Below are 27,501 nucleotides of genomic sequence, written 5' to 3' on the forward strand. Positions count from 1 at the left end.
CCTTTCCGCAGAGCTATCTATAGGAATTTTCCCCAGTAGCAACATAGCGGGGGTAACGGTTACGTGGAAATTAAGTACTAAAGAAATTAATTTTTCAATTCCTCCTATAAATCCAGCAAGCCTAGGGCAAGAGAAAAAAATATGTATACTGTCTGCGTGATCAGCCTTACAACGGAAACATTTGCCATCAAAACCCTCGCCCCATTTGGACATACGTTCAGGAGTATAATATAAATCAAACAAGGTTTTGAAAAATTGAGCTTTTAAATTAGCAGACATTAATGCCTCTTTTGACAGTAAGATAAGATCTTCCACTGCTATTTCTGAATCTCCTAGACTGTTAGCCCACTTTACCCTTACTTTCTCAAGATCATCTGTTTTCCCCTACAGTAATATTCGATACAAAATACCTATTTTCACCTGCCTATTTACCCCTTCTATAACTTGATTCTTTTGTAGAATTAACTTCTGTCTTACCAAAAAATCCCGTATTTGCAAAAATTTAAAAAAATAAGTTCTGGGAAGTGAAAACTGCTCTCTTAACTCCTCAAAAGATTTACACTTGCCGTCTTCCATGAACATATGACCCAACCACCTAACCCCCTTTTTTTGCCAATTTTGTGACATTCCATCCGAGAATATCATAGGCCATATCCTAGATGCTCTAAAGGGAGTATAGTACGAAAACTTCCCAATAGCCATTGTTCTAACTAACCATCTCCAGGTCTTATAAGCACCCACTAAAACCTTAAATCGAGTTCGCTTGTAGTAGCTGCCATCAATTTCAATAAATAGGCTCTGCTTCATGCAGGGCCCTAACAATATTTCAAAAATTGATGGATGATTAAACATATGTTCAGTTGCTCCCCCTATTATCAAAATCCTCATTTTCAATAAAAAACAAACTATATAATAAAGAAAAAAACCTGGGACCCCTAACCCCCCCTCTCTGTAGGTAACATCATATACTTCATAGCTCGTCTTGGTTTTCCGGGGCTCCAAATAAATTTCCCACATAAAGATTGCAGAGCCTGTATCTGGTGCTTGGGAAATTCCAAGGGGATTGACCTGAACAAATATAGTACTTTAGGTAGAACATTCATTTTTATAATATTAGTGCGTCCAATAATAGTAAAATACAATCTATCCCACCTCTCAAGAGACGCCTTGATTTTAACATAAACATCATTCCAATTAGAATCAACCAGTTCCACCATATTAGCTTTAATCAGTATCCCCAGGTAAGTAACTTCTTTAACCACTTTTTCATCTTCCCAAATTAAGGCTTCAGAGCAAAGGATCTGAGTCTTTGATTCATTAAGTTTGTACCCCGTTACAGTTCCAAAGTCCTTTGCAAGCCTCTCAATCTCTAGAATGGCAGTGCCTGGGTTAACTGTTACCACAGCAATGTCATCCGCATAAGCGAAAAACAGAAAAAACATATTCAGATACAATGAAGGGGGGTATAAGTAGATTTTGATTTAGTTGTTCTATAAAAGGATTAATATACAAAGCAAACAATAACGGAGAACAGGGACACCCTTGACGAGTCCCTCTAGTAATATTTAGAGAATCAGAAAGTAAGCCCATAGCTGAGATCCTGGCCGTTGGTGTAGAGTAAAGAGATTTAATTGATTTAATACATTTCTGGCCAAATCCCATTTTGTCCATAAGTCTCCATAAGTAGTCCCAGCACACACGGTCAAACGCCTTTTCTGCATCAAGCAAAAAAGCGCTAATTCCTTGTTGTTCACAGCCGCAGTATCAAATAACGTAATGACTTTATTTATATGATCTACCGTGCCTCTTTTAGGTATAAAACCATGCTGTTGCCGAGATACTAAAGACGTTACAACTTCAGACAAACGATTGGCCAAGATCTTTGAATAGATTTTATTATCAACATTTAATAAGGATATTGGCCGATAGGATCCCACCATATCTGAGGGTTTAGCTTTCTTACAGAAGACCGCAATAGTCGCTTCTGACCAGGTACTAGGAGGACTTCCCTGTTGCGCCTTCAACATTACATTCAGCATTTCATCCTTGATGGTATTGAAAAATTGTTTGTAAACTTCCGTGGGGATTCTGTCAAGACCTGCCGCTTTACCGACTGCCAAACTCTTTACTGCCAGTTCTAACTCCAACATCGTTATCGGTAAGTCCAGTCGGTCAGGGATGTATGACGTTATAACGCATACTTTTACAACGCATACATTTACAACAAACATTTTACAACACAAATACTATTACAACGCATGTATTTACAACACATGTTTTTACAACGCAGGTACCTTTACAACGCATACCATTACAACGTAAGTATTGGTAAGTATATATTAATTTTTTAATTGTAAATTAATTGAAATTAATGTAATTTAATGTAATGTAATTTAATTTAATTTAATTTAATTTAATTAATTTCATTTAAATTTAATTTTACTTTATTTTTACTCTGTACCCCTGTACCCCAAAAACCCAAAACTGACCCTAAAAATACCCCTTTACCCAAAACTGACCCTGAACCCTAAAAATACCCCTTTACCCAAAAAACCAAAACTGACCCTGAATCCTAAAAATACCCCTTTACCCAAAAACCTAAAACTGACCCTGAACCCTAAAAATACCCCTTTACCCAAAAACCCAAATCTGACCCTGAACCCTAAAAATACCCCTTTACCCAAAAACCCAAAACTGACCCTGAACCCTAAAAATACCCCTTTACCCAAACACCCAAATCTGACCCTGAACCCTAAAAATACCCCTTTACCCAAAAACCCAAAACTGACCCTGAACCCTAAAAATACCCCTTTACCCAAAAACCCAAAACTGACCCTGAACCCTAAAAATACCCCTTTACCCAAAAACCTAAAACTGACCCTGAACCCTAAAAATACCCCTTTACCCAAAAACCCAAAACTGACCCTGAACCCTAAAAATACCCCTTTACCCAAAAACCCAAAACTGACCCTGAACCCTAAAAATACCCCTTTACCCAAAAACCAAAAACTGACCCTGAACCCTAAAAATACCCCTTTACTCAAAATCCCAAAACTTACCCTGAACCCTAAAAATACCCTTTTACCCAAAAACCCAAAACTGACCCTGAACCCTAAAAATACCCCTTAAAAAAACCCAAACATATAACATTTTAATTATAATTATATACTTACCAATACTTACGTTGTAATGGTATGCGTTGTAAAGGTACCTACGTTGTAAAAACATGCGTTGTAAATACATGCGTTGTAATAGTTTTTGCGTTGTAAAAGTTTCGTTGTAATGGTAGTGCGTTGTAAAAGTTGCGTTATAAAGGTAACATACCGTCGGTCAGCAATGTTTGGGTCTAAGACTTTCAAACCTATATCCAATCTATCATTCCATTCAACAGCCACATCTAACCCACCTTCCTGCATATATAATTCAGAATAAAACCTCTGAAAAATGTTAAGAATTTGATGCGGCTCCGAATGAGATACACCCTGACTGTCTTTCATTGCATTGATGTTCCTGACTGACTCCTTCATCCGCAGTCTAACAGCCAGCCTTCTACCAATCTTATCCCCAAACTCATAACTTTTCATTTTAGAAGTTAAACATTTTCTTGCAATCTCTGTACTCCAAAATCCAAGAATGTTAGCTCTGGCCTTTGCTACCTTATTTTCAACCTCCCATAGCTCCTGTCTACCACTGACTACTTCCCTCGTAAAAAGATCTCCGCCTCCGCTAACTGCTCATATAACTTATCAAACTCTTTTTAAAGTTTTTTTTGCTGCCAAATTGAAAAACTAATGCACTCGTCCCGAAATCCCGCTTTAAATGTGTCCCACACTATACAATCATTAGCTGTCCCTTTATTGTAACTAAAAAAAGACTGAATCCAGCTATCCATATGCGTTTTGAATTCCTTATTCATTCCCAATTTTCGGTCATATGAAAAATTGGAACATATAATATTCTTCACCCTTCCCTGCATTTCCATTGTTATCGGAGAATGATCAGATGTAATCCTGGAATGGGTTTTAATTATTGCCCCTTCCAATATGTTTTCTGGGGCAAAAAAGTAGTCTAGTCTAACCAGCTTTTTGTGTGGATATGAATAAAAGGTAAACCCATTATCTTCCCCCCTGAGTCGTCCCCATACATCAATTAAGCCTTGATCTTGCAATAACTTAACAAGAGCTTTATAAACTCTTGGTTTCCGGCCTTTATAATTACCAAAACCATCCTGTATTGCACGGTTCGATAAGTTTATATTCACATCCCCACAAAGCACTATTGGTTGTGGAAAATTAGCCAGTTCTAAATTTCAATCATTGACACTTATAGAGCGCACTACCTACCCGTAGGGTCTCAAGGCGCTGGGGGGGGGGGGGGGGGGGGGTGCCGCTACTGCTCGAACAGCCAGGTCTTCAGCTTCTTCCTGAAGGAGAGGTGGTCTTGGGTCAGGCGCAGGTCGGTCGGGAGGGAGTTCCAGGTCTTGGCGGCCAGGTAGGAGAAGGACCTTCCTCCTGTAGTCGCTCTTCGGATGCGGGGGACGGCGGCGAGGGCGTGGTTGGCTGATCGGAGGTGGCGTTTGGGAGCGTAGAAGTTGACTCGGCTGTTGAGGTAGCTCGGGCCTTGGTCGTGTAGGGCTTTGTGTGCGTGGGTGAGGAGGCGGAAGGTGATTCTTTTGTTGACGGGGAGCCAGTGAAGGTCTCTCAGATGTCCGGAGATGTGGCTGGTTCGTGGGATGTCGAGGATGAGTCTGGCTGAGGCGTTCTGGATCCGCTGGAGTCTCTTCTGGAGCTTGGCGGTGGTCCCGGCGTAGAGGGCGTTGCCGTAGTCCAGTCGGCTGGTGACGAGGGCCTGGGTGACGGTCTTCCTGGTCTCGGTGGGGATCCACCAGAAGATCTTCCGTAGCATGCGTAGGATGTTGAAGCACGCCGAGGAGACGTTGTTGACTTGCCTGGTCATGGAGAGGGAGGAGTCCAGGATGAAGCCCAGGTTGCGTGCATGGTCTGTCGGTTTGGGTGCGGTGCCCAGGGCGGGGGGCCACCAGGAGTCGTCCCAGGCGGAGGGTGAGGAGCCCAGGATGAGGACCTCCGTCTTGTCTGAGTTCAGTTTCAGGCGGCTGGTCGTCATCCACTCGGCTACCTCTTTCATCCCTTCGTGCAGGTTGGCTCTGGCGGCGGCGGGGTCGTTCGTCAGGGAGAGGATCAGCTGGGTATCGTCGGCGTAGGAGATTATGCTGAGGTTGTGTTTGCGTACGATGGCCGCGAGGGGGCTCATGTAGACATTGAAGAGGGTGGGGCTCAGAGATGATCCTTGGGGGACGCCGCAGATGACTTCGGAGGCCTCTGACTTGTACGGTGGTAGGCGGACTCTCTGTGTTCTTCCGTCGAGGAAGGAGATGATCCATTCCAGTGCCTTCCCCTGGATTCCGGCGTTGTTGAGACGCTGCACTAGGGTGCGGTGGCAGACCGTGTCGAAAGCCGCGGAGAGGTCTAGGAGGATGAGGGCCGCTGTTTCTCCATTGTCCATCAGGGTTCGGATGTCATCGGTGGCGGCGATGAGGGCGGTCTCGGTGCTGTGATTGGCTCGGAAGCCGGACTGTGAGGGGTCGAGGGATCCGTTCGTCTCGAGGAAGGCGGCCATCTGCTTGTTGACGGTCTTCTCGATGACTTTGGCTGGAAACGGGAGGAGCGAGATGGGGCGGTAATTCTTGAGGTCGGTGGGGTCCTCTGTTGGTTTCTTGAGTAGAGCGCTGAGTTCGGCGTGCTTCCAGCTCTCCGGGAAGATGGTGGTGTCGAAGGATGTGTTGATGATGTCTCGCAGGTGGGGTGCGATGACAGCGTCGGCCTTGTTGAAGACGTGGTGAGGGCAGGGGTCGGTCGGTGATCCGGAGTGGATGGAGTTCATCGTGCGGATGGTGTCTTCGGTGCTGATCGGGGTCCAGGCGTGGAGGGTGGTGGTGGGGGGTGGTTGTTCGGTCCTGGTGTGCGTTGGTTGGTTGTTGAAGCTGTTGTGTATGTCCGCGATCTTGTTGTGGAAGTATGAAGCGAGGGAGTTGCAGAGGTCTTGTGATGGGGTGATGTCGTTGTTTCCTGCGCTGGGGTTGGAAAGCTCTTTCACGATGTTGAAGAGTTCCTTGCAGTTGTGTGCGTTGTTGTCCAACCGGTCCTTGAATGCTGTTTTCTTGGCGGCGCGGATCAGCTGGTGGTGTTTCCGGGTGGCAAGTTTGAAGGAGGTCCTGTTGTCTGGTGTCGGTTCCCTTCTCCAGACTTTCTCGAGGGCTCGGCAGTTCTTCTTGGAGCTCTTGAGTTCGTCGGTGAACCATGGGGCCTTCTTGCTGCCAGGTCTGCTAGGCGGGGTCCTCAGTGGGGCGAGTTCGTCCGCGCAGTTGCTGATCCACTTCGTGAGGTTGTCGGCGGCCTGGCTGGGGTTCGCTGAGCTGGCAGGAGGGTGCTGGCTCAGGGAGGTGGCGAGCTGGTCTGCCGTGATCTTGTTCCAGCTTCTGCGGGCGGCCTGTTGATGGTGTTGGTGGGTCGTTGTTCTCTTGAAGGTGAAGTGGACGCAGCTGTGGTCCGTCCATTGAAGCTCTGTGGCGTGGCTGAAGTCGATGTCTGTGCTGGAAGAGAAGACTGCGTCGAGTGTGTGTCCGGCGAGGTGGGTGGGGGTGGACACCAGTTGCTTGAGTCCCAGGTTGGCGAGGTTGTCGAGCAGGGTGCTGGTGTTGCGGTCGTTGTTGTTCTCCAGATGGAAGTTGAGGTCTCCCAGGAGGATGTAGTCAGCGGAGGGGAGGGCATGCGGGCTGACGAAGTCGGCGATGTCCTCACTGAATTGCGTGCGTGGTCCAGGGGGTCGGTAGATCAGGGTGCCTCTGAGGGTGGTGTTCGGGTTGGTGTGGATCTGGAAATGCAGGTGTTCGGCGCTGGTCAGAGTGTTGTCGATGCTGGTCGTAAGACGGATGGTGCTCCTGTGGATGATGGCGATGCCTCCTCCCATCTGATTGGCGTTTCGGTCCCTCCGGACGATCTTGTAGCCCTCTGGGATGGCGATGGCGATGTCAGGAGCTGACGAGGTGTTCATCCAGGTCTCCGTGAGGAAGGCAACGTCAGGGGCTGTGGCGTCTAGGAGGTTCCAGAGTTCGATGGGGTGTCTGTGGACGGAGCGGGTGTTGAGCAGGATGCACTTGAGGTGGGTGCTGCTGGTGTTCGACTTGGCGGGTGCTGGTGCGGGGCAGGTCCGGGTGCAGGTGAACTTGCAGGCGTGGCAGCTGAAAGGTCCGTGGGTACGTCGTGGAGTGGCTTGGTGGCAGTCTGGAAGTCGGCCGGTGTTGAGTGCGATGAGGGTTGCGGCGGAGTACGTCAGGCGGGTAGGTCGGGGTCTTCGTGGGCCAGGGGTCCTGGCGCTGGGCGCGGTCCGGTCGCGGACGGGCGCAGACGGGCTTACCTTTGGCGCACCTTCGGCGCACAATCGGCGCGCCCGCTGCGCGTCAACGCTGCGCGTTCGCACGGTCGCCATTTAAGGCGAAGTGCGCGGGTGGGTGGAGCAGCTGGGAGGCGGGAGCGGGGAGGGAACAGAAGAGAAAAGGGCCGTGGCCACAGGCGGTGGCGGGGGGCGGGAAGCGGGGAGGGAGAGCGGAGGGCGGCGAGGTAGGCGGGCAGACAGGAAGGACACTGGACACAGCAAAGAGGATAAAATTACAATTAACAGGCACAAATGGAGGGAAAAATAAGGCAAAAACAGGAAGGAAAAACGATGGTACAGCACAAGGGAATACAGGCACAATAGACGGGCAAAACAGAGGAAAACAGCTAAAAAAGCGATCGGACGGCACAGAGAAAAACAAGCACAAATTTTGGGCAAAAACACTGGCAGAACCAGAGGGGAGCGGCCAGGCGTCAGCAAGGCCGGCGGCGAGGCAGAGGGCAGGCAGAGGGAGACACACGCAGCAGCTGGTGGCCGTGCGGCGCGGGGGTGTCCCACAAGTGGGTCACACTCACCTGCGTCGCACGGTCGCCATTTAAGGCCAAGTGCGCGGGTGGGCGGAGCAGCTGGGAGGCGGGAGCGGGGAGGGAACAGAAGAGAAAAGGGGCGTGGCCACAGGCGGTGGCGGGAGGCGGGAAGCGGGGAGGGAGAGCGGAGGGCGGCGAGGTAGGCGGGCAGACAGGAAGGACACTGGACACAGCAAAGAGGATAAAATTACAATTAACAGGCACAAATGGAGGGAAAAATAAGGCAAAAACAGGAAGGAAAAACGATGGTACAGCACAAGGGAATACAGGCACAATAGACGGGCAAAACAGAGGAAAACAGCTAAAAAAGCGATCGGACGGCACAGAGAAAAACAAGCACAAATTTTGGGCAAAAACACTGGCAGAACCAGAGGGGAGCGGCCAGGCGTCAGCGAGGCCGGCGGCGAGGCAGAGGGCAGGCAGAGGGAGACACACGCAGCAGCTGGTGGCCGTGCGGCGCGGGGGTGTCCCACAAATTTAATTTGTTCAGAGGAGCAGGGTCATCCAAAATAGCTCCATATACTGTACATAGCGTCACCTGTCTTCCCTCAACCCTACACTCTACAATAACCCACCGTCCATTTTTATCCACTAATTTCCGACCAACATTTGCATAATTTTGTTTAACAAGGATAGCTACCCCCCTTATCATACTCGACTGACCAGAGGCGGCCGCTAGTGTAAAACCAAGTTCTTTTAATATTCCCCTTTTTGACTATGGGATGTGTGTTTCCTGTATGCACAATATATCTGGTCGTATATATCTCAATTCCGCAGCTAGCTTCTGTCTTTTTGTATAGTTGTTCAACCCGGACACATTCATCGAACAGATTCTTACCCCTTTGTTCGCCATTGTAATTGTAAATCCATTACCTGCCCAAATCTATCTACCAACCACCCATTCAAAATCAAAATCAAAGCTAAAGTGGATGCTAAATCCTTCTTTTTATTTGGTCTCTCATTCACATTTCCTTCATGTATTTTGCTGTGAACTCTTTTTCCCCACATTTTTACCCCGTACACCCCCCCAGTGCCCCCCTCGCCCCCCCTACCCCACTCTCCAATTCCACCCACCCACCCCCTCCCTTCCCTTCTCCCTTAATAAAGGCTTTAGGACTTATGGCCCTGTGATGCGAGCTTGCCCCCAAACCCCCTGTCGTCCCCCTCAGGATTTCCCTCACCAAGTCTACACCATACTCAATCCCTCTACTCCCGGTGATGGTCCGAAGCTTAAAAGCAAAGATATGCAAATGCTAAAGGCTCATTACTATCTACATTCTACATTCTATTGAATCCAATATTTCTATCTCTTGCAGATTACAATGACCCCAAAAATTCTTTGGCAGCCCTGGCAGTCATAAAAAATCTTGTGCGTTCCCTATGTATAACTTTTAATTTAGCAGGGAACATTAGATACGCCTGCACCCCTTTTGCTTGAAACTCTGATATTAGCTGTCGTAGCTGCCATCGTACTTCAACAGATTGTTTACACAAATCAGGTCTCACAAAAAATTCACAATCTAGAGCGCAGCACTTTTTATCAGGTTGAGCCCTAATAAATATTTCCTCACGAGCCTGAAAACTATTGAAAGCCACTAGAATGGCTCTTGGCTTCTGATCACGCTGATTTACTTTAAATGGTAATCTATGGGCCCGCTCCACCTCCCGGTCCAAATCCCATTTAGTAATATCTGGCATTGCTTTTTTTAAAAGTGAGACAATAAACCCTCGAGTGTCAGACCCCTCTTTCCCTTCAGGGATCTGCAAAAATCTCAGATTGTTTCTGCGAGAGCGATTCTCAATGTCAACAAGTTTCCAATTGATGTCCTCCTTAGTGGCCATATGTATTTCAATAGTCTTTTCTTGTTGAGCTACCTCATCTTCTAGAGATGAAATACGTGATTCTGCCTCCGTCACTCTTGTCAAAAATTCAGAGTGTGATTTCACCAAACGTCTAACAGAATTGTGGAGCTTCTTACATGAGTTCTGTACTCTCAAGCTGTCCTCTCGTGTCTCATCTCTATGTTGCATCATCGTTTGATAAATCAAACCCAAAGAGATATCCTCCCACTCTGAATCAAGAGCAGCCGCTGCGCCTTCAGTACCCTAAATATCTTCTTGAGCACCCCTGTCCTTATCTTTCGTACAGTGCCATGCTCTGGGCCCTCTTTCTCCATTAAATCAGCGTTCATGCTGCTATGGTCGCTCCCTTTATTCAAACGGCCATCTTCCATGCTCATACGAGTAGCGTACAATTCCGCTAAGTCCTCTGAGGATGACATAGATCGGTCAGATAAAGAGTAAAAATCGGCGGAATCCGTTTCGCCGCTAGCAACTAACATTGTCCCATCGCTATTTGGCAGATTCAAGTTCAAATTCAGTGTAGTGACCAAATCACCTTCCTTTTCCCTCGTAGCTGTTAGTGGCACATTAGTATTAAGCACAGAACAAGTCAAAACAGAAGAAGCCAAAACTGTAGCTTCTTGGGAGGGGGTGACACTCAGGCTCTCCTCCATATTCGTTTCATCGCCACTCACTTCCAATACTGGGACAGGGGCTGGGGTTGTTACCATTGATATTTGAATAGGTACATTCTTCTGTGCACCCTCCGCCCCCGCTCCCTGACCTTCAAGAGCCATTAGTCGAATCTCGTTCTGCTTACTAAGCTGCAGCTTTTCTGCTTCCTTTAAATTTGTAACAGAAAACATCTCTGGTATTTTCTTTCTTACACTGACAGCCCCCCTCTTTAGTCCGTACTGCAACCGGCACCCCCTCACGCTCCATCACCTTACTCGCAACTAGCGCCGTGGATGCCGTGGATGCTGTGGTTGCCTCCTTCATACCCTCCACTCCTTCCGTATTCTCAGCGGCAGCTCCCTGTGCCCGACCTCTTCTCCCCTTCGGCCCCATCCTCAAAACAGACGTGTTCTGCCGCCTCCGTAATACCTCGGCTTGTACACTGCTTCGTTTCGGGCCAACGCGGGATACACTCCAGGTGCGCTGAGTCAGTTGCCGCCAGAGAAACGCCCACTGTGCTTTCAGCGTGCTCCGGGTGACCAGCGCCGCAGCTGCTTGTAAATTGATACTTGTATAGCGCACTACTCACCCGCAAGTGTCTCAAGGCGCTTGTACGAATACCGCTGTGGAACCCATCCTGGCTTTCCCTGTGAGGTGTCCACTTCTGGGCACCCCCAAGGTGGAGGCCAGGCATCCTTAGCGTTGTGGGGGCCGTTGTGGAGATTAAGCAAGCTATTGCCCAGAGTTGCAGAGTGGGACTCCATGATTGGAATAGGCACCGAGGCGAGAATTATCAGGTCCGTGGAATTTTTGAGCCCAAGACCCGCCAAGGCGGGGAATTGAACCCTGGTCCTGGGCTAGACCTCTGCTTCAGGGTCTGCCGCTCTAACCATTGAGCCACACTTCTCGTATAGCTATCATACAAAGCACGGGACGCTCTCGAAATCAAAAGCAGCCTTAATCCTCCTCTCCCTCTTCCAGCCACAAACAGAGGTGAATATTGACGGTCAGCCATTTGATAGTTTGCCTAACCGCTTCGGTTTCACCGCATACCCTGGGAGGTCCGTCAGGAGCGGCTTACTCACGCGTCCAGCGTGGACGCCATCTTGCCTCTAGGCCAATTTCATATGTCTCTATGAAAACTTGCAAATCCTTTATAAAGGTTCAGGTGTCAGCTGAGAGCTGAGGCTAAACCCACAGGTATTTAGAGCATGAATGTACTGCCACCAAGATGTACCTGTAAACCCTGTCAGATTGTAAGTGGCAGCAGTGGTCCAAAAAGACACATGCAAATGGTCTGTCTGATATCAGTAATGGAGTTTATGGTAGACGTGCTACAGAGGAACTTTTCATCTAACAACAGATGTCGCACTTTAGGACACAACCCTTTGTCTGTTTAGTGAAACCTGCCACCCAATAATGCTGCTTTAGTAATTAAGCAGTTGCAGTGGTACATGCGTGTGCTGAACCCTGACCTTCATGTGCAGCTAGAATTAATCCTAATCTGCAAGCCATGTTTCGTATTACTCTATCCCCCAGTTCTGGAACTTGAGCATACAGAATTTGCACATCTAACTTGTAGGAGTACTTGAGTGGAAAACCTTTTGGCAAGGCTGAGCTGTTATTGCATGTAGAATTCACAACTATCATTATCTGTCCGTCTATCCTCAAATGAGAGATTGCAGCAGCTGCAGCAGTTCGCCTTGGCGGCTTCATCAGCCAATAGATTCTCTACAATGTGCATGCCAACACCCTGATGACTAAATGTATGAATTACATGAGCCTGTGGCAAGCATGCTTTAAGGTCTGCCACCTGTTCCGACAGCAATTTGTGTTTTTTTGTAAAACCTTTGGAATCTAGAAACCCATTATGGCCCCAATTTTTAGGGCCAGTATCTGGGCTTTTAGATATGCCAGCTATGCCGTTCAGTCTCCCTAGAGACTGCGTCTATGTATTACGATGGAACTTGGCATTCCGTATACGTCCCTTCACAATGGTACATTCTGCGCTGTATTGCTGTTTACTTCCTACGGCAGGCTGGGCAGGTCCCTCAGTGTAAATAATGTATAAATACTTAAGGGTTTTCTTGTTCGTATTGCAGATATGCTTGTGTTCTAAATGTAGAATCAAATTTGTAGTCTACATCTGTTGCAGTGAGAGAATTGGCACATTGTATCTATCGCAGATGCAGTGCTTTTGTGTTTGGAAGCCTTGATCTGGCAACCGCCTCTAAGGTTAGTACAGGAGTCATGACAATTAACTGTTTCCCCTGAGCTAGTGGGTTTTCTTCTCACTACAGCAGTTTTTTCTGCTGTTAGTACTTTTTCTGTGGATGCAAAGCATATTTCAGCATTTGTGTGTAATGGGTAGTGTTTTGCCTTCATTAAAGGTGTGATAAGTGTACTCTTTTTGACTTGCGACTACACGGGTCACCAAATTAGAAGTATTTACACGTGTGTGTAAGTGTTTTTAGGTTATCATGTCAGCTTGCATGGAACGGAGAATTTCATTCTGTAAAGATGGCCACATGGTTCCTTACATAATCGATGTGTTGTGAATATGATTGTTCACGTGCCTAGAACAAACATCAGTGATTGTGCAAAGTAATTCTTTGGCCCCAAGGTGAAGATGACCATGACTTTTACAGAGAGTAAATTAATTCTGTTATGCATGTCATATGCAGGGCACTTTTCTAAGTATCCTAATGCATCATAAATAAGGCTAGTTTCAGGGAAACAGGTCAATATTTATTAAGCAGAGAACTAGGTAAAAGGTCATTGCCACAACTGTTATGTTGAGGTTATTTGCTACTTAGGCCTACTTTGGGGTACATAACAACATGGACACAAAAAGCTCTAACAACTTTAACACTCCAACTGGACCCAGTGTGAAGTGATTCCTGCCCTCTACATGGTGCCCACCCAATCCTAGACTCTTAGAAATTGGGCAGAAGATAATCAAACAGCCTAAAACCAAAATGTAGAGCTTGAAAAGAGTTTAGCTAAAAAGTGCTTTAAGAAGAGACCGGAAGCTACCTGCTCAAGGCGCAATCCGGTTGGCCTGACTTTGCTGCAGCTCCCACAACATACTCCTCCACAGCAGCACATTCTGCTCAGAGTTTCCTCGATTAAGAGATTTCTGGCCTCATTGAGCCCATGTTGGCTACAGACTGCAGCTTCATCCTGCTGGAGTTTTTCGACTTTCTTAAAAGTGACAAATGTCTAGTTTTTAATGTTGGCAGTATGTATACTTCTTCATAATGGCAGAATTACTGCTGAAGACTAACACCAGCTGTAGATCGGGCCCGGGAGCGTTAGCTGCTGAAACCAACCACTAGCCTTGAAGGCTGCAGCCTATCAAAGATGAATATCCTCTATACATACCTGTCTGCCTAATCATCTCCAACTAGTCCTTATGCTGAATGAAATAACCTTTGTAGTCCTTAATAATCCAAGTCGCTGGTGTAACCGCAGGGTGGCAGAACACACTCTTCAACACTAGAAGATCCACATCTTCTTCATGGTGGAACAATGTGGTTTAGCAAGAAGAATGAGCAAACAAACACATAGAGGCAAATGAGATGTTAAGAACAGTAGGTTTCAACCGTGTGAACTCCTAGCGGAACAACTGATGAACTGCTCTATGCATTAGCCAATGAATCAATGACTATGCCTTCTCTTCATATGAGTGACCATACACAATAGGAGAATTTCTAGAGCTGGGAGAAGGCATGTGAGAAGTTGGCCTGGCATATGCTGTCCACTATTCGAGTGGGCACCTGCACCAGTCCGAACGACCCCTTATTGATGGTAGATTCAAGACAACCTATATAGAAAGCATTCCTAGTGGGAGCTGTGGAGAGCAGCCTTCAGGCTAAGTCTTGAAGGAATGTAAAGCAGCTTGTTTTACCAGTCTATAATCTTGTGAATGACCAAATGAAAGGAGAACCACACCAGGTATATCAAAAATATATATTTATTTATTCTAAACAGATCCCTCTAGTCTCTTTATGAGGGATGAGGCAAAAGTACATACTGTAAACTTTTTTAGCACACAGTAAATTAGCACAATATACATTGAGCCCTAGGGGCGTACCAAACCATATATTAAGTAAGTGTTTAAGTGTAAGTTTAAGTTTAATTTTACTTGGCATAGTTATTTAAAACCATTGCAACATTTGCTTAAAAAGAGTACAAAAAACATGTTAAAATTGTTATTGGACAATAGTAAAAAAAAAACATAAAACAGGGACCACAATTACTATACAGAGAAACGTAGATATACAGGCTATGCCAAGAATCATTTGTTCACAAGATAGGGTACAGTGCATTCGCTGTTCCTGGCTTGTCATGTACGTGGGCATGTTGATTGAGCCCTTTAGTCTGTAATGTTCTTGTTGTTTGTTCTTGCTCACTAGTTTTTTTTTTCTGTTCAAGAAAAGGGCAAATTCAATGTCCTTTAAAGGGGACCAGTCCTGAATTATAAATTAGTGTGTTGCGTCGCTGGGGCTTCATCCTTGTTAAGTAAGTGGTATACGAATCACAACAGACACAGGGACCAGGCCTAGAGCCTGTAGAACTGCTGGGGCAACCAGGAACCACCCAAGGTAGTGACACAGGGGACCCACGGGGGACGCGTACAGTGTCTAAACACAGCCGCGAATCACCATTGACTTCTATGGAGAAAGTTGCGATTAGAATTTTAAAGAATAAGGGGGCATATGTAGGTAATTTCCATTTTGCGATTCCCAAATAGCAATTTTTAAGGAATCGCTATTTGAGAATAGCAAAATGCAATGTAGGTAAAAATTCAAATTTTTTTGTGAATCTTTAACATTCCTTATTTGCGATTAGAAAATTGCGAATCGCAATTAAGTAATGAGTGTCCCATTCATTCCTATGGGCCAAAAGGCCCATAGGAATGAAAGGGGATACATTCTCAAATTGCGATTTTCTGTGTGAAAATCGCAATTTGAGAATCGCAATTCCAAGGGTGCCAGGGTGTCCAAAGGACACCTATTGCACCCCTGGAATGTGTCTGTAAGTACATGTGGCACACACACATGCCCTAAGGGCATGTTTGTGCGCCACATGGCACTTTGAATTTAAAAAAAAAATGCCTTTTTGAAGGAAATCGCTAAATACCATCTACTTGAAGTAGGTGGTATTTTGCGATTCCTTATGCAAAAATCGCAAATTTTAAAGCACCCCTACATAGCATTTAAGGAATCGCAAAATTGCGATTCCTTAAATGCTATAAGCAAAATAAGGAATCACAATTTTTCGATTCCTTATTTTGCTAAGTGCCACCTACATATCAAAACGCTGTTTGCCGTTAGCAAACGCCGAAATTCGCTGAATTTTGCGTTTGTGAATCGCAAACAGCTACCTACATATGCCCCAAGGACACTTAGAAGTGGACTTTATTTATTTATTTTTATTTATTTATTTATAAATAAATAAGCGTCTGGGTCACTAGCCAGTGACCAGGAAGGCGATGAGTGGGTGTCCACCAATGTCGGGTGCTTTCAGATGAAGAAGGTGAAGCTTGACTCTTCAGCCACGAGGACCAGGAGGCGTCGATGATGACCAGGTGCTGGATTCTAGCTGTCCCATGAAGGATGTCAAGTGCTACAGTGTCGGTTTCTGGATTGGACCCAACAAGCCTTGGCTTCGGTGCAGACCAGCAAGGTCTGAGGGACTCACCCTTTGGAGGGGAGTGAGGGCATATCTTGAGCAACTAGGGAAGCCCAAGAAAGAGAAGAGTTACCTTCGTGGGGACCCACCAGTTGATGGACCAGGTATCGCAAAGGGGCATCAAGCAGCAATGCTAGAAGCGGGTTCACCGAAAACTTGAGGAGTGTAGGCCCACAATCTTTGGTGCAGATAGTGCTCGGGGAGTGGGCTACAAATAGCCCAATGAACAACTTCAGGAAAGCTCGGGAAGTGGATGCACTAGCAAATGTACACTGTGTCCAGGAGTTCCGGTCCCACATCTCTTGTGATGGCAGCAGGTCGCAGCTTTGCTGGGATTTCATGTCGGCCTCTGAAATGTCTGGAAGTCCATGTCCTGAGTCACAAATCCTTCAGGATCTAGCGGGAGCCTTGGAAATGCAGACCGGCAAGATGCTTCTTTGGTGCCTGTCTGAACAGGGGAGTCACTCCTTGACCCCCAGGGAGATTCTTCCATCTTCTAATCGATGTAGAATGTCGAGGTTCCAGGATATATGTTGCAGAGTTTAGTCCAGGTGTAATCTAAAGTCCTAAGGACTGGATTCCTATACTTATACTAAATTTAAGGGATCGACTTACTCTAGGGTCCCACCTATGGGAGGACCCAGGGAGGGGGGGTTGCACCCCTTTCCCTTTGTCCAGTTTCACACAAGAGCAGGGGCTGAGCACCCTTGCAACCGGTTTGAACTGGGGTATGCACAGGAACACCAAGTGTGCCCCAGCACTGTCTGAAAAGCATTCTCTGACTGCACCCACCCAGCCCCAATACACTAAAGCCTTTAGGGGAGGTGGTTACACCTCCCTGTGACAGGAAACCTATTGTCCAGGCCTCCCCTTCTGGAGTTTCATCCAGCAGCAGGAGGTCAGACTTGTGTCTCTGGCTGCAACATCCATTTTGTGACGCTGGGGTTCTGTTAAACTATTACCGGTCAGATAAGTGTGTACATATCTTCTTGCTCTAGAAGGGTGGAATCCTACCCCTGCCGCCAGAACTGGAGGGGGTGGTAGGATTCTAAAGTGTTTGACACCGAACACGACATGTTTCCATGCAGCCATTCCAAAGTTAGCATTATCTGTGAGGTTATAATGCTCTTAAGAGTACATGGTATGGCTGTATCACAGAACAGCCTCAGATAATAGATTCCGAAAGCTGCAGAGGGGTCCTGCTCATGCATGGGCACCCTCTCACACAAAACCAAGCACTCTGCCTTCAGGATTGATAAGGCCTGCCATAGGAGTGACTTATAGGTTTCTATGTGTCTGGGATTAAAGGTGGATATAGTTAACCTTTTTCTTAGTAAGGGGTGCTTACACGACCTTACCCAGGCTCCAGTAGCAGACCAGTGGTGCCATTTTGGAAGGCTTCCCAGGGGTGGCATAATACATGCTTCAGCCCCTGGTAGGCCTCTGGGGTATCTATGCCCTTGGTACCTAAGGTACCATATACTTGGGACTCACAAGGATAACCCAGTAACCAATCTGGAGTGTACTTAAAGTACATGCAATCAATCTAGAGAGGAAACAGCTAGGCTGGGGTCCTGAACAGCAAGGCTCCAGCCAGACTAAAGTCGAGAAACAGTGAAAAACCAGCAAAAAGTGGGGGTAACCATAGTAAGCAGATCCTACTCTCCTACAAGGCACACTGAGGGTTACCTGCTTCACTGAGATGTGTAGATGAGATTTCAACTGCTAACTATATTCCTGTTTGAGCGGTGTATTTACGATTAACTAAATTAAGCTCAAGGTTGAACAGAACATGATTGTCGCTGACTGTTGAATTCTCAGCTCTTGTGCTGTGGGAGCAAGGTATAATGTCTATGAAATTAAAATAGGGATTTGCATTTAAATATGATTATGTATTTTTTATTCCTCTAGGCTATATATACCCAATGTGTTTGCAAAATGTTTTTCTAAAAGCGTTGATTTTGTTTCTGAAGATTATCTGCTCGAGAACTGGTGCACGAATAACTATAATATAAATGCGGCATCAAGTATTTTGGCGCTTCCAAAGTCCTCCACAAAAAGTTATATATTGCACAAACAGGCTAACACTTGAAGAAGATCATTATAGTATAAAACAATTTTCGTTAAAAATATAATATTGGAAGACATTATATTACTAACAACAATTTTTTATTATATTCTTTACATCTATGTAAAAAACACCACTAAAAGTATATTCTTCCCAGTGCAGGGAACGTGTATGCACAACAATCCTGGGAGATAAATAGGTGCGCATTATTTGATGAAGAATGCATGATATGGGAATTAATCACAAATAGAGTGCTATGTACCCTCCTGATACAAACATGGTGATTTAGAAACTCAAACAAACTATTTAAAACATTCAAATTGACAGGCATGAGTTGGAGAGAAGTATTGCAGAATTGAGTTGGAGCATGTTGAAGGAATCCACACAAAACACTGAAGAGGCTCCCTTGAGTTCTTTATTAAACGAACACCCAACACAACTGTTGAAAGGCATGGGTGATATGGTGTACATGGCCAGTTACAGCACAGCAGTCACTTTTGACTGTTTAGCTTCATAGGTCACAACTGGACTCACAAGGAACAGTCATGCCTTAACTCTGGACCAGTTTATTTTATCTAACAGTGTTATTATAATTTTTCTTAAAATACACTAGTTTGTCACTAAACAACTGAGATGACACAATTGGGACAGCATGGGTTTATCACAGTCTCGTGAAGGTACCATGCGACGATCCTTCAAAGTTATTCTGTCACAATTGGAAGCTGACATTGGAAGCTATTGTTGCATACCTTTCATTCCAAATTCTGTACTATTGTTTGTTTCTTAGCCCTGAAGAAGTCGCTGTGCACAACCATAAGCACGACGAAACACGTGTTGGCTAAGGGTGTAGTGAATAAACTGAAGCGCATGTTCCAACAAAGACTCAAGCTTTTGTCACACTGTTATTACATCATTGATGTACTGTTAGCATGTGTAGGGGCCTATATATCATCTATCTATCTATCTATCTATCTATCTATCTATCTATCTATCTATCTATCTATCTATCTATCTATCTATCTATCTATCTATCTATCTATCTATCTATCTATCTATCTATCTATCTATCTATCCATCTATCTATCTATATATCATCTATCTCTCTATCTATCTATCTATCTATCTATCTATCTATCTATCTATCTATCTATCTATCTATCATCTATCTATCTATATATCTATCCATCTATCTATCTATCTATCTATCTATCTATCTATCTATCTATCTATCTATCTATCTATCTATCTATCTATCTATCTATCTATCTATCTGGTCCTAGACATACATGTGAGTGGTGAAAGACTTTGCTGTGTCTCACTTCACTTCAACCCCACCTGCCCAGCCTATGTGAACTTATGTAAGACTTACACAAAAGCATAATATACCACTTAAATATTATCAGGAACACGTAGCTCTGTTTAAGGAGGGTCAACTTTCATTCTCCTGCCCTGGTCCACCATGCGATCATGACATTTCCAGGCACAGAAAACAAAGAAGGCCCCACATTAACTCAGCTTTGGGAGTTTAAATGTGAACACTGAATGCATGGTAAGCGGGTTAAAAGAAGCACGGTGGCCAGGTCAGCATTAGCGGCATCCCCTGCTCTGGTGCAGTCACTGACTGCCCAGTTCTCCCTGCCAGGCAGGCACAGAGCTCTAGATAAGGTGGGTGATTCACCTCTGGTGATGGCTGGGGCTGTCTCCATCATCTCAGCAGGGCTCTTATATTCCATTGCTGAGCCTCAATCAACCCACCCTCTGAACCCTCATAAATCTGTAATTTCTGAAACAGTTTAATTACAACCACCATATACACTAAATGTGACAGTCTGTGATGGATTTTAATAAACCACTTAGAACTACTGGCAGGTATGATGAGAGGGAAAGTGTTATTTTTTTTAAACATATTTAAAGAGAGATGATCAATCTGGGGGTTCATCAGGAACATGTTCCTCCAAAGGGACACACATAGGTTGTGCTTTGTATAGCTGTGTAAAAAATATGGTCAGCAAACAAGTCAATCGAGTCATTATTAAATGTGATTTTGTCCCAATGTTAATATATATATCTTGATGTCATTTAGGTAGCCCTAAAGAGTTCTGAGTTGATTGTTAGTACTAGCCAATGAGTGTGATCTGGTAGCATTTATGACACAGTGAGATGTCATGCTCAGTTCCATGCAGCATCTTACCATTTACTTCTGTGTAGAATTCTACTGTGAAGATTCCTTGGTTGTCAGTTACTGGGAAGTTCCTGAGAGCTGAGGTGAATAAACCGGACCTGACTTTAACTCTGTGTATGACTTCCATTTATATGTGCAGAAGACACCACATTTATTTGGCGACGAGCAAGTCGCATCACCTCAGCATCAAACAAAGGTTCAGCTTCTCCCTCCTCCAGCAGCAGAATTAGAATTATGTGTAGATGAGAAGGATTATCTTTCTTCTCCAGCAGCTGGTAACGTGATATGAATCTCCCATTTATTAAAAAAAGATGAGGAGGTGAGCCGGTGTCAGTGGTGCAACGTTGTGGTATTTGAAAGGATTAGCGCATTTTGGCACAGTCTCCTCTGCGTTTCAGCTGACGTCTGTCTTGGCAGCGTATGTGGTCACGCAAAGGAACCATCTTCACTCCTTTCATGCTGATGACGGCCCCTGGCCATCATGCATCACGGTGGGCGTGTGCTGATGACGGCTGGGGGCCGTCATGAACCCGCCTACTCAATAAAATGGCCGCACAGGCACAGAATCGTGGCCGCGCCCAAGGGGTTAATACATTGAGAAACTGCAAGTTTGATTTTCTCGAAGCTTCCTATTGTGCATCGTAACGCATTGGCGCCATCTTGTGATATTGTGAATACTAGCGAGCACAATGTACTCTATGAGAGGTTTTCTTTTCTCAAAGTTGTTTGGCAGAATGGACTTTGACATCTGTTTGCCACTTAATCACGCTTATTGAACGAAATGGGCACATCAGGGCTTGAGTGCCAGTATTGAAAGTTAGTTAGATATATTTTTTTTAAACTGTGCATGTGACAACATATCAGGTCACAGATGAAACAGTTATTAGAACACTTTGAATTTGCATTGTAACCTCTTCTTTGTTGATTTTTTAAGTGGAAGAGTTTGTCATATCTGTATGGTGATGTGAGAAATGCAAGATTTATTTATTGTGATATTTACTGCAGGAAATAGTGATTTCACTGACTTTGGTACTGAGCATTAATAATTTTGAGTGGATTCACTACAAAAATGGGTTTACTGCATTAAAAAAAGTGATTTAATTCTTATAGTGCATTACAATTTTCTTAGAGTCATTTTGTTAATATTGTTGTAATATGTAAAAAAAAAATGCAGAATGTGACACAGTCACCAATTTTCTTGATAAGTCTGGGAGAACCTACTATTAAATAGCAAAAGTGGTAAAAAGATGTGTAAACTATGCAAGAGTTAGTGGGATAAACTTAAGTGACGAGCGAAAACATTCATTACTTCTTCACTGTCTTGGAGGAGAAGAACGGGAAGTTCTTGAACTTTTACTAGAGCTTAGTGCTTCCTATCAGAGGACTTTGAACGAATATGAGATTTGTATTCTTCAACTGGAGAGACACTATCTTCCTCGTTCAGGTACTATTATGGAGAGGTATAATTTTGGTTTACGTGAACAAAAGAAGGATGAGTCTGTAGAAGAATTTGTCACAGGATTACGAAAGAATTAGAGATCAATTTGTATTCAAATGTGCTCAAGATAAAATTATAGACAAACTGTGGTTGAAGGATGAGCCTCCCTTAGATGAGATTTTGGCTACTGATAAGAGAGTAGAACACATGATGAAATGTGTTGATGAGTTAAGCGCTGTAAAAAACAAGTCTAATTTTATGAGTAATAGTGTTGAAGAAGTAGTGTGTCAAGCTAAAAATTAAACTTCACTAGACAACAGGTCTGCCTGTTTTAGATGTGGGGGGACAGGTCACACAGCTTCTTTCTGCCCAGCTTTACATTTCAGTTGCAATGCATGTGGGAGACAGGCTAAATTTACCAAGTGTTGAAAAACCATGGTAAAACTGAAGGAACAGTCTAAAAACAAGGTACAACCACAAGTAAAAGAGATTATGTATCAGGTAGATTATAATAAAACATAAAATCCCTCCCATGTTGTCATCATTGAAGGTGTTGAACTAGAAATGAAGTTCAACTCCTTCTTTCATCTCATTGTAATTTCCAAAGACATTTATGATGCGCATTTTAGAGGAAAAGTTACACTTCTGAAAAACGATGTTTCTCCCCTTGGTTACAGTGGTCTACCAATAAACATACTTGGGTGTGTTTTAGCATGTATATAAGTGAGAGGGACTTCGACTGCTGCTAAAGTATATGTTGCCAAGAAAGGGTATGCAGTTTTAGAATGACCTCATCAATGTATAATAGGTGTTTCCCTCAAACCGAATGCTATCCCCCAAGTCCAAGTTCAGGTGGTGGATGATTCTGTTGCAAATTTGGCAGAATGCTTTGCTGATGTTTTTGAAGACAAATTACGGTATCTGAAAGGGTATTAACATCACATAAAATTGAGAGACGGTGCTGTCCTGGTTGTTGCTAAGGTCAGGAGAGTGCCTTTGAATGAGCAAGCTGGTGTACAGAAAGAGATTGAAAGTTTGGTCAACATGGGAGTCATTGTGCCTGTTGAGGCAACAGAGTGGTTGGCTCCATTAGTTGTTGCTTAGAAGGCCAGTGATGAGATAAGTATCTGCAAAGACTTACACTCACTCAATAAAGAGGTAGTTGTTGATAGATGAGTTGGTTGGCACTTTGGTGGGTGCTAAGAACTTCACCACCCTTGATCTTGCATCAGCCTATCATCAGGTGGAATTAGATGAGCCTTCACAGGATTTGACGGCCCTTGTCACTCCCATGGGAACTTTAACATTTTTAAGGATGCCTTTTGGGCTTGTTTCGGTGACGGCTGTTTTTAAACAGATAATGTTGAATGTTCTAAAAGGTCTTTCTGGTGTGAAGTGCTATCAAGATGATTTGTTGATTTATGGTAGCACTAAGGCGGAGCATTGCTCAAGGGTTTGTATGGATTTTGAATGTTTGAGAAAGGCTGGTTTGACCTTTAAAAAAGAGAGGTTTGCAGTTGAAGAAGTAAACTATCTAGGTCATTGTATCTCTGGACAGGGTGTTTTCCCTAAAAAAGAGCTTGTTGACTCCATTGTGAACATTAGTGAGCCTTCTAACAAGGAAGTGTTGTTGTCTTTTCTAGGAATGGTAGAATTTTACTTTAAGTTCATTCCAGGGTATGCAGATAAGGCACAAAACCTTAGGAGGTTGACAGGCAAGAGTGTTATTTTTGATTGGAGTACTGAGTATGCCAGTGAGTTTGTCCTTATCAAGGAGGATTCAAATGAAGCCCCCTGCTTGCAAACTGATGTGCCAGGTCAAGAGACTATCATTTTGACTGATGCTAGTGCCAAAAGTTTAGGAGAAGTGTTCCTTCAAAAGAAAAGTGGCGATAAAGGTTTGATTACTTGAGCTTGGAGATCTTTGAGAGGCTCGGAGATTAATTATTCTGTAATAGAGAATGAATCTTTGGCCATCTTTTGGGCATTAAGTAAGTTTAGAAATGTGGTTTGAGGTACCAAAGTGAAGGTCCTATCAGACCATGAACGTTTACAAAAGGTGTTTCCAAAAAACGGTCTGGATTCTATTTCTTCAAGGGTTAAGAAGTGGATTATTTCCCTTCAAGAGTTTGATTTTGATGTTGATTTCATTCCAGGGGTAATCAACAAATCTGCTAGTTATCTTTCACGTTTAGTAGATGAAAAGAATTCTGATTTATATTAAGAAAGTATGGTGGATGATGTGACAAATGTCTATGAAATCACTTTGGGTGAGACAGATGAGTCTGAGTGGAAAACTGAAATTAGTAATGATCTTGAAATCACAAAAGTTATTGAGTGGTGTCCATTGGGAAAGAACAGACATCTTGAGAAGCCACGGTCCTTCGTTGGTCAAGAACTGTCTGTTGTGGATGGTGTGCTTGTTTGGGGTACAAAGCTTGAAAAACCATTAGATGTGCGTAGTAGGCTTCTTAATCTTGCACATGTTGGACATTGTGGTATTGTGAAAACAAAAGAGTATTTGAGAATGCAATTTTAGTGGCCAGGGATGGATAATGAGGTTGAGAGAATGGTTTGTGATTGTCTTGAGTGTTGTACTACTGATGATATATTGAAAACCAAACAAATGCCCATGGTCTGTAGGAGTGGGCCTGATGAGATAGTCATTGGTATTGTTGGACCTTTTCATGGTGTTAGTGACACTCCTTATTTAATAGATGTTCTTGATCTTTACTCTAGATGGATTGAAGTGACTTCTGTCAGATATATTTCATCAAAAAATGTCATAAGGTTCATGGAGGAAATATTTAAGAGGGAAAGTTTCCCCATTTGCATTCTCTCTGATAATGGGACGCAGTTTTGTTCTTTTGAATTTCAATCCTATCTGAAAGATTGTGGTATTAACCATAAGAGAAGCTCCCATTACCATCCGGAAACTAATGGGGCTGTAGAAAGGGTTAACAAGACTTTAAAATAAAGCATACGATTGGCCAGGGCAAAGAAATTAAACTGGAAATCTGTCTTGCAAGACAGGATCACTGCTTTTCGCATGTCTCCTCACATGACCACAGGAAGATCTCCCTTTAAGTTATTCAAGGGTAGAGCTTCGAACTGTAAGTTATGTCCAGGATGGATGAGTTTGAATGAGGGGTTGAAAGATAATCAACTAGGTGATTGGAGACAAAGAGAACTTGATAAATAGTTGACAAGGAAACTGGATTTTGATGTTAAGAAATGTGCCCAATCTAATGATGTGAATGTTTGTATGATAGAGACAAGGAGTATCCCAACTGGTATTATTCATAGACAATAAATACGGATTGTCACCTGAGTTGCTACTGCCGGTTAGTACTCACAAACCACGCACACATGTGCAATTTGGGTTGCAATAATTGCTTTTTATTCATGTATTACAGTGCTGTTGCAACTGTAAATTATTCCCTTTTTTTCTTTTAAACTTTTCCTCAAATGGTTTATAAAAATGATGCCATGAGCACATGTTACAATTCAATAGAGTCTCCTTATTTCCTTGTGGATAATAGTGTATGCATATCCGTATTAATTGCCTATGAATAATACCAGTTGGGATACTCCTTCTCTCTATCATACTTTACCCCAATCCCAACACGGATGATGGGTTTACGCTCCTGTTCTTCGATACAAGTGAATGTTGGTAAGTATGTGAAGAGTAAGGCACCTGTAGGTTGTCAACCCTGGTCTAAGTACACTAAAGTCAGAAAAGTTGTCAACATTTTAAAGAATGCTGTGAAGACTGATGATGGCAGAATTTGGATTAAGAGCCGGGTGATTTTAGTCAATTCTAATTTGCTTCATCCTCTAGTCCTAGGCATCTCACTTGCTCTTCTTCCTCGTCAATTAATGCTGATTCCTCTCTGATGGTTCCACCTTCTTTGCCCTTTAATATCAAAGAGAGAAGTCAGAGGATCAGTAGGTTACCTGTGTATATGAAGGCCTATGCTTGTTAATTACTCTTACATATTGAGGACTATGTTTTTTTTTTCTTTTGATCTCCTCTCCTTTGTTTTGTTAAACATATTATTTATTGTAAAGAGGGAAGGTGTGGACGTCATGCTCAGTTCCATGTAGCATCTTACCATTTAGTTCCAAGTAGAATTCTTCTGTGCACATTCTTTGGTTGTCAGTTACTGGAAAGTTCCTGATGGCTGATGTGAATGAACCGGACCTGACTTCAACTCTGTGTATGACTATCATTTATGTGTGCAGAAGACACCACGCACAGTAATCACTATGAGTTGACAATGGGGGAACATGAATGTTTGAACTACTTTATGACAGTTTTTCTCAATAATTAGATTCCTTTGCAAACAAATTTTCTGACCTGTACCTTCTGCTCCTTTGGTCACAGGGGGAGCTGATACTGTCCGGTTGGTGAATTCCGGTGACGCCTGCCGTGGGAGGTTGGAGATCAAACACGAGAATCGCTGGGGGACGGTCTGTGATAGCGACTGGGATCTGAAGGATGCTGAGGTGGTCTGTAGACAACTGAACTGTGGATCAGCATCCAGCGCAGAAACCAATAATGGTCCATATAAAAATGGTGTCTTCCCTGTGTGGATGAGTAACGTCAAGTGCACAGGAGCAGAAACGTCTATCTTCAATTGTCCAAGCGCTTCGTGGGGAACCAGTGACTCGCAGCTCGTAATCTGTAAAGCCACGTCAAGGCCCCAACCACTTTACAGGCCATTCACACACCTTTCTTACATAATACACAAAAGACCATTCACACCACCATGCACAAAACCAACACATTACAACATTCTCAAAAAAGGGACAAGGTACACCCTGCTTAAGAAATATAGAAAAGACAAGTATTTCTACCCAACCACCTTTGCCTCAGGCACACATACATACCGGTTGGATTTGGCACAAGGTTGAGTGATGGTTCAGTATATACAGCTGTATTAACCTGAAATTTCACAAAAATGAAATGCACTGCTAATAATTAAAAGGAGAAGAAACGGAACCATTGACTCACAGCTCATCAGCTGTAAAGCCACGACAAGGCACCAACCCCTTTACAGGCCATTCATACACCTTCCATACCTGTGACACATACAAAACTATTCCTATCGTCAGCCGCGGGCCCAGCACATTACAACACTCACACCAGCAGACAGCACCATTCATGGTCTCATCACTTTCACATGCCCACATTCCTGACACAGCAACCAAACCAGCTTATGGATTGCGTGGAGTGGCGTTTAGCTAGCAGTGTGAGTATTTACCAGCAGAAAGTCACTACTCATATACTGCCAGCCAAGTGCCAGTCCACGCACATCGACAGCCAAGTGCCAGTCAACATACACTGCCAGCATTGCACTAGTCCAAGCACACTGCTAGCAAAGCACCAATCCATGCACACCGCCAGCCAAGCACCAATCCACTCACCGCCAGCCACGCGCCAGTCCACACACACTGCCAGCCTAGTGCAAAGTCCATGCACACCACCAGGCAAGCACCAATCCATGTACACTGCCAGCCAAGTGCCAATCCACGCACACCACCAGCCAACCGCAAGTCCACCCAGCACCAGCCAAGCGCCAGTCCATTCACACCA

At 44.3% G+C, this 27,501-nt stretch overlaps 1 protein-coding gene across 1 annotated transcript in view; it reads left to right on the forward strand.

The window, feature by feature from the left end:
* The window catches only part of LOC144825365 (scavenger receptor cysteine-rich domain-containing protein DMBT1-like), a 227,743-nt gene extending 200,590 nt beyond the window's left edge, over positions 1 to 27,153 (forward strand). Inside the window, exons 5-6 of the mRNA XM_078684152.1 lie at positions 26,290 to 26,589; positions 27,110 to 27,153. Coding sequence (XP_078540278.1) covers positions 26,290 to 26,589; positions 27,110 to 27,153 — 344 coding nt within the window. The remainder of the gene's footprint in view (positions 1 to 26,289; positions 26,590 to 27,109) is intronic.
* Positions 27,154 to 27,501: the final 348 nt, after the last annotated feature.

Source organism: Lissotriton helveticus, chromosome 3_1 (assembly GCF_964261635.1).
Source record: "Lissotriton helveticus chromosome 3_1, aLisHel1.1, whole genome shotgun sequence".
NCBI classification, from domain to species: Eukaryota; Metazoa; Chordata; class Amphibia; order Caudata; family Salamandridae; genus Lissotriton; species Lissotriton helveticus.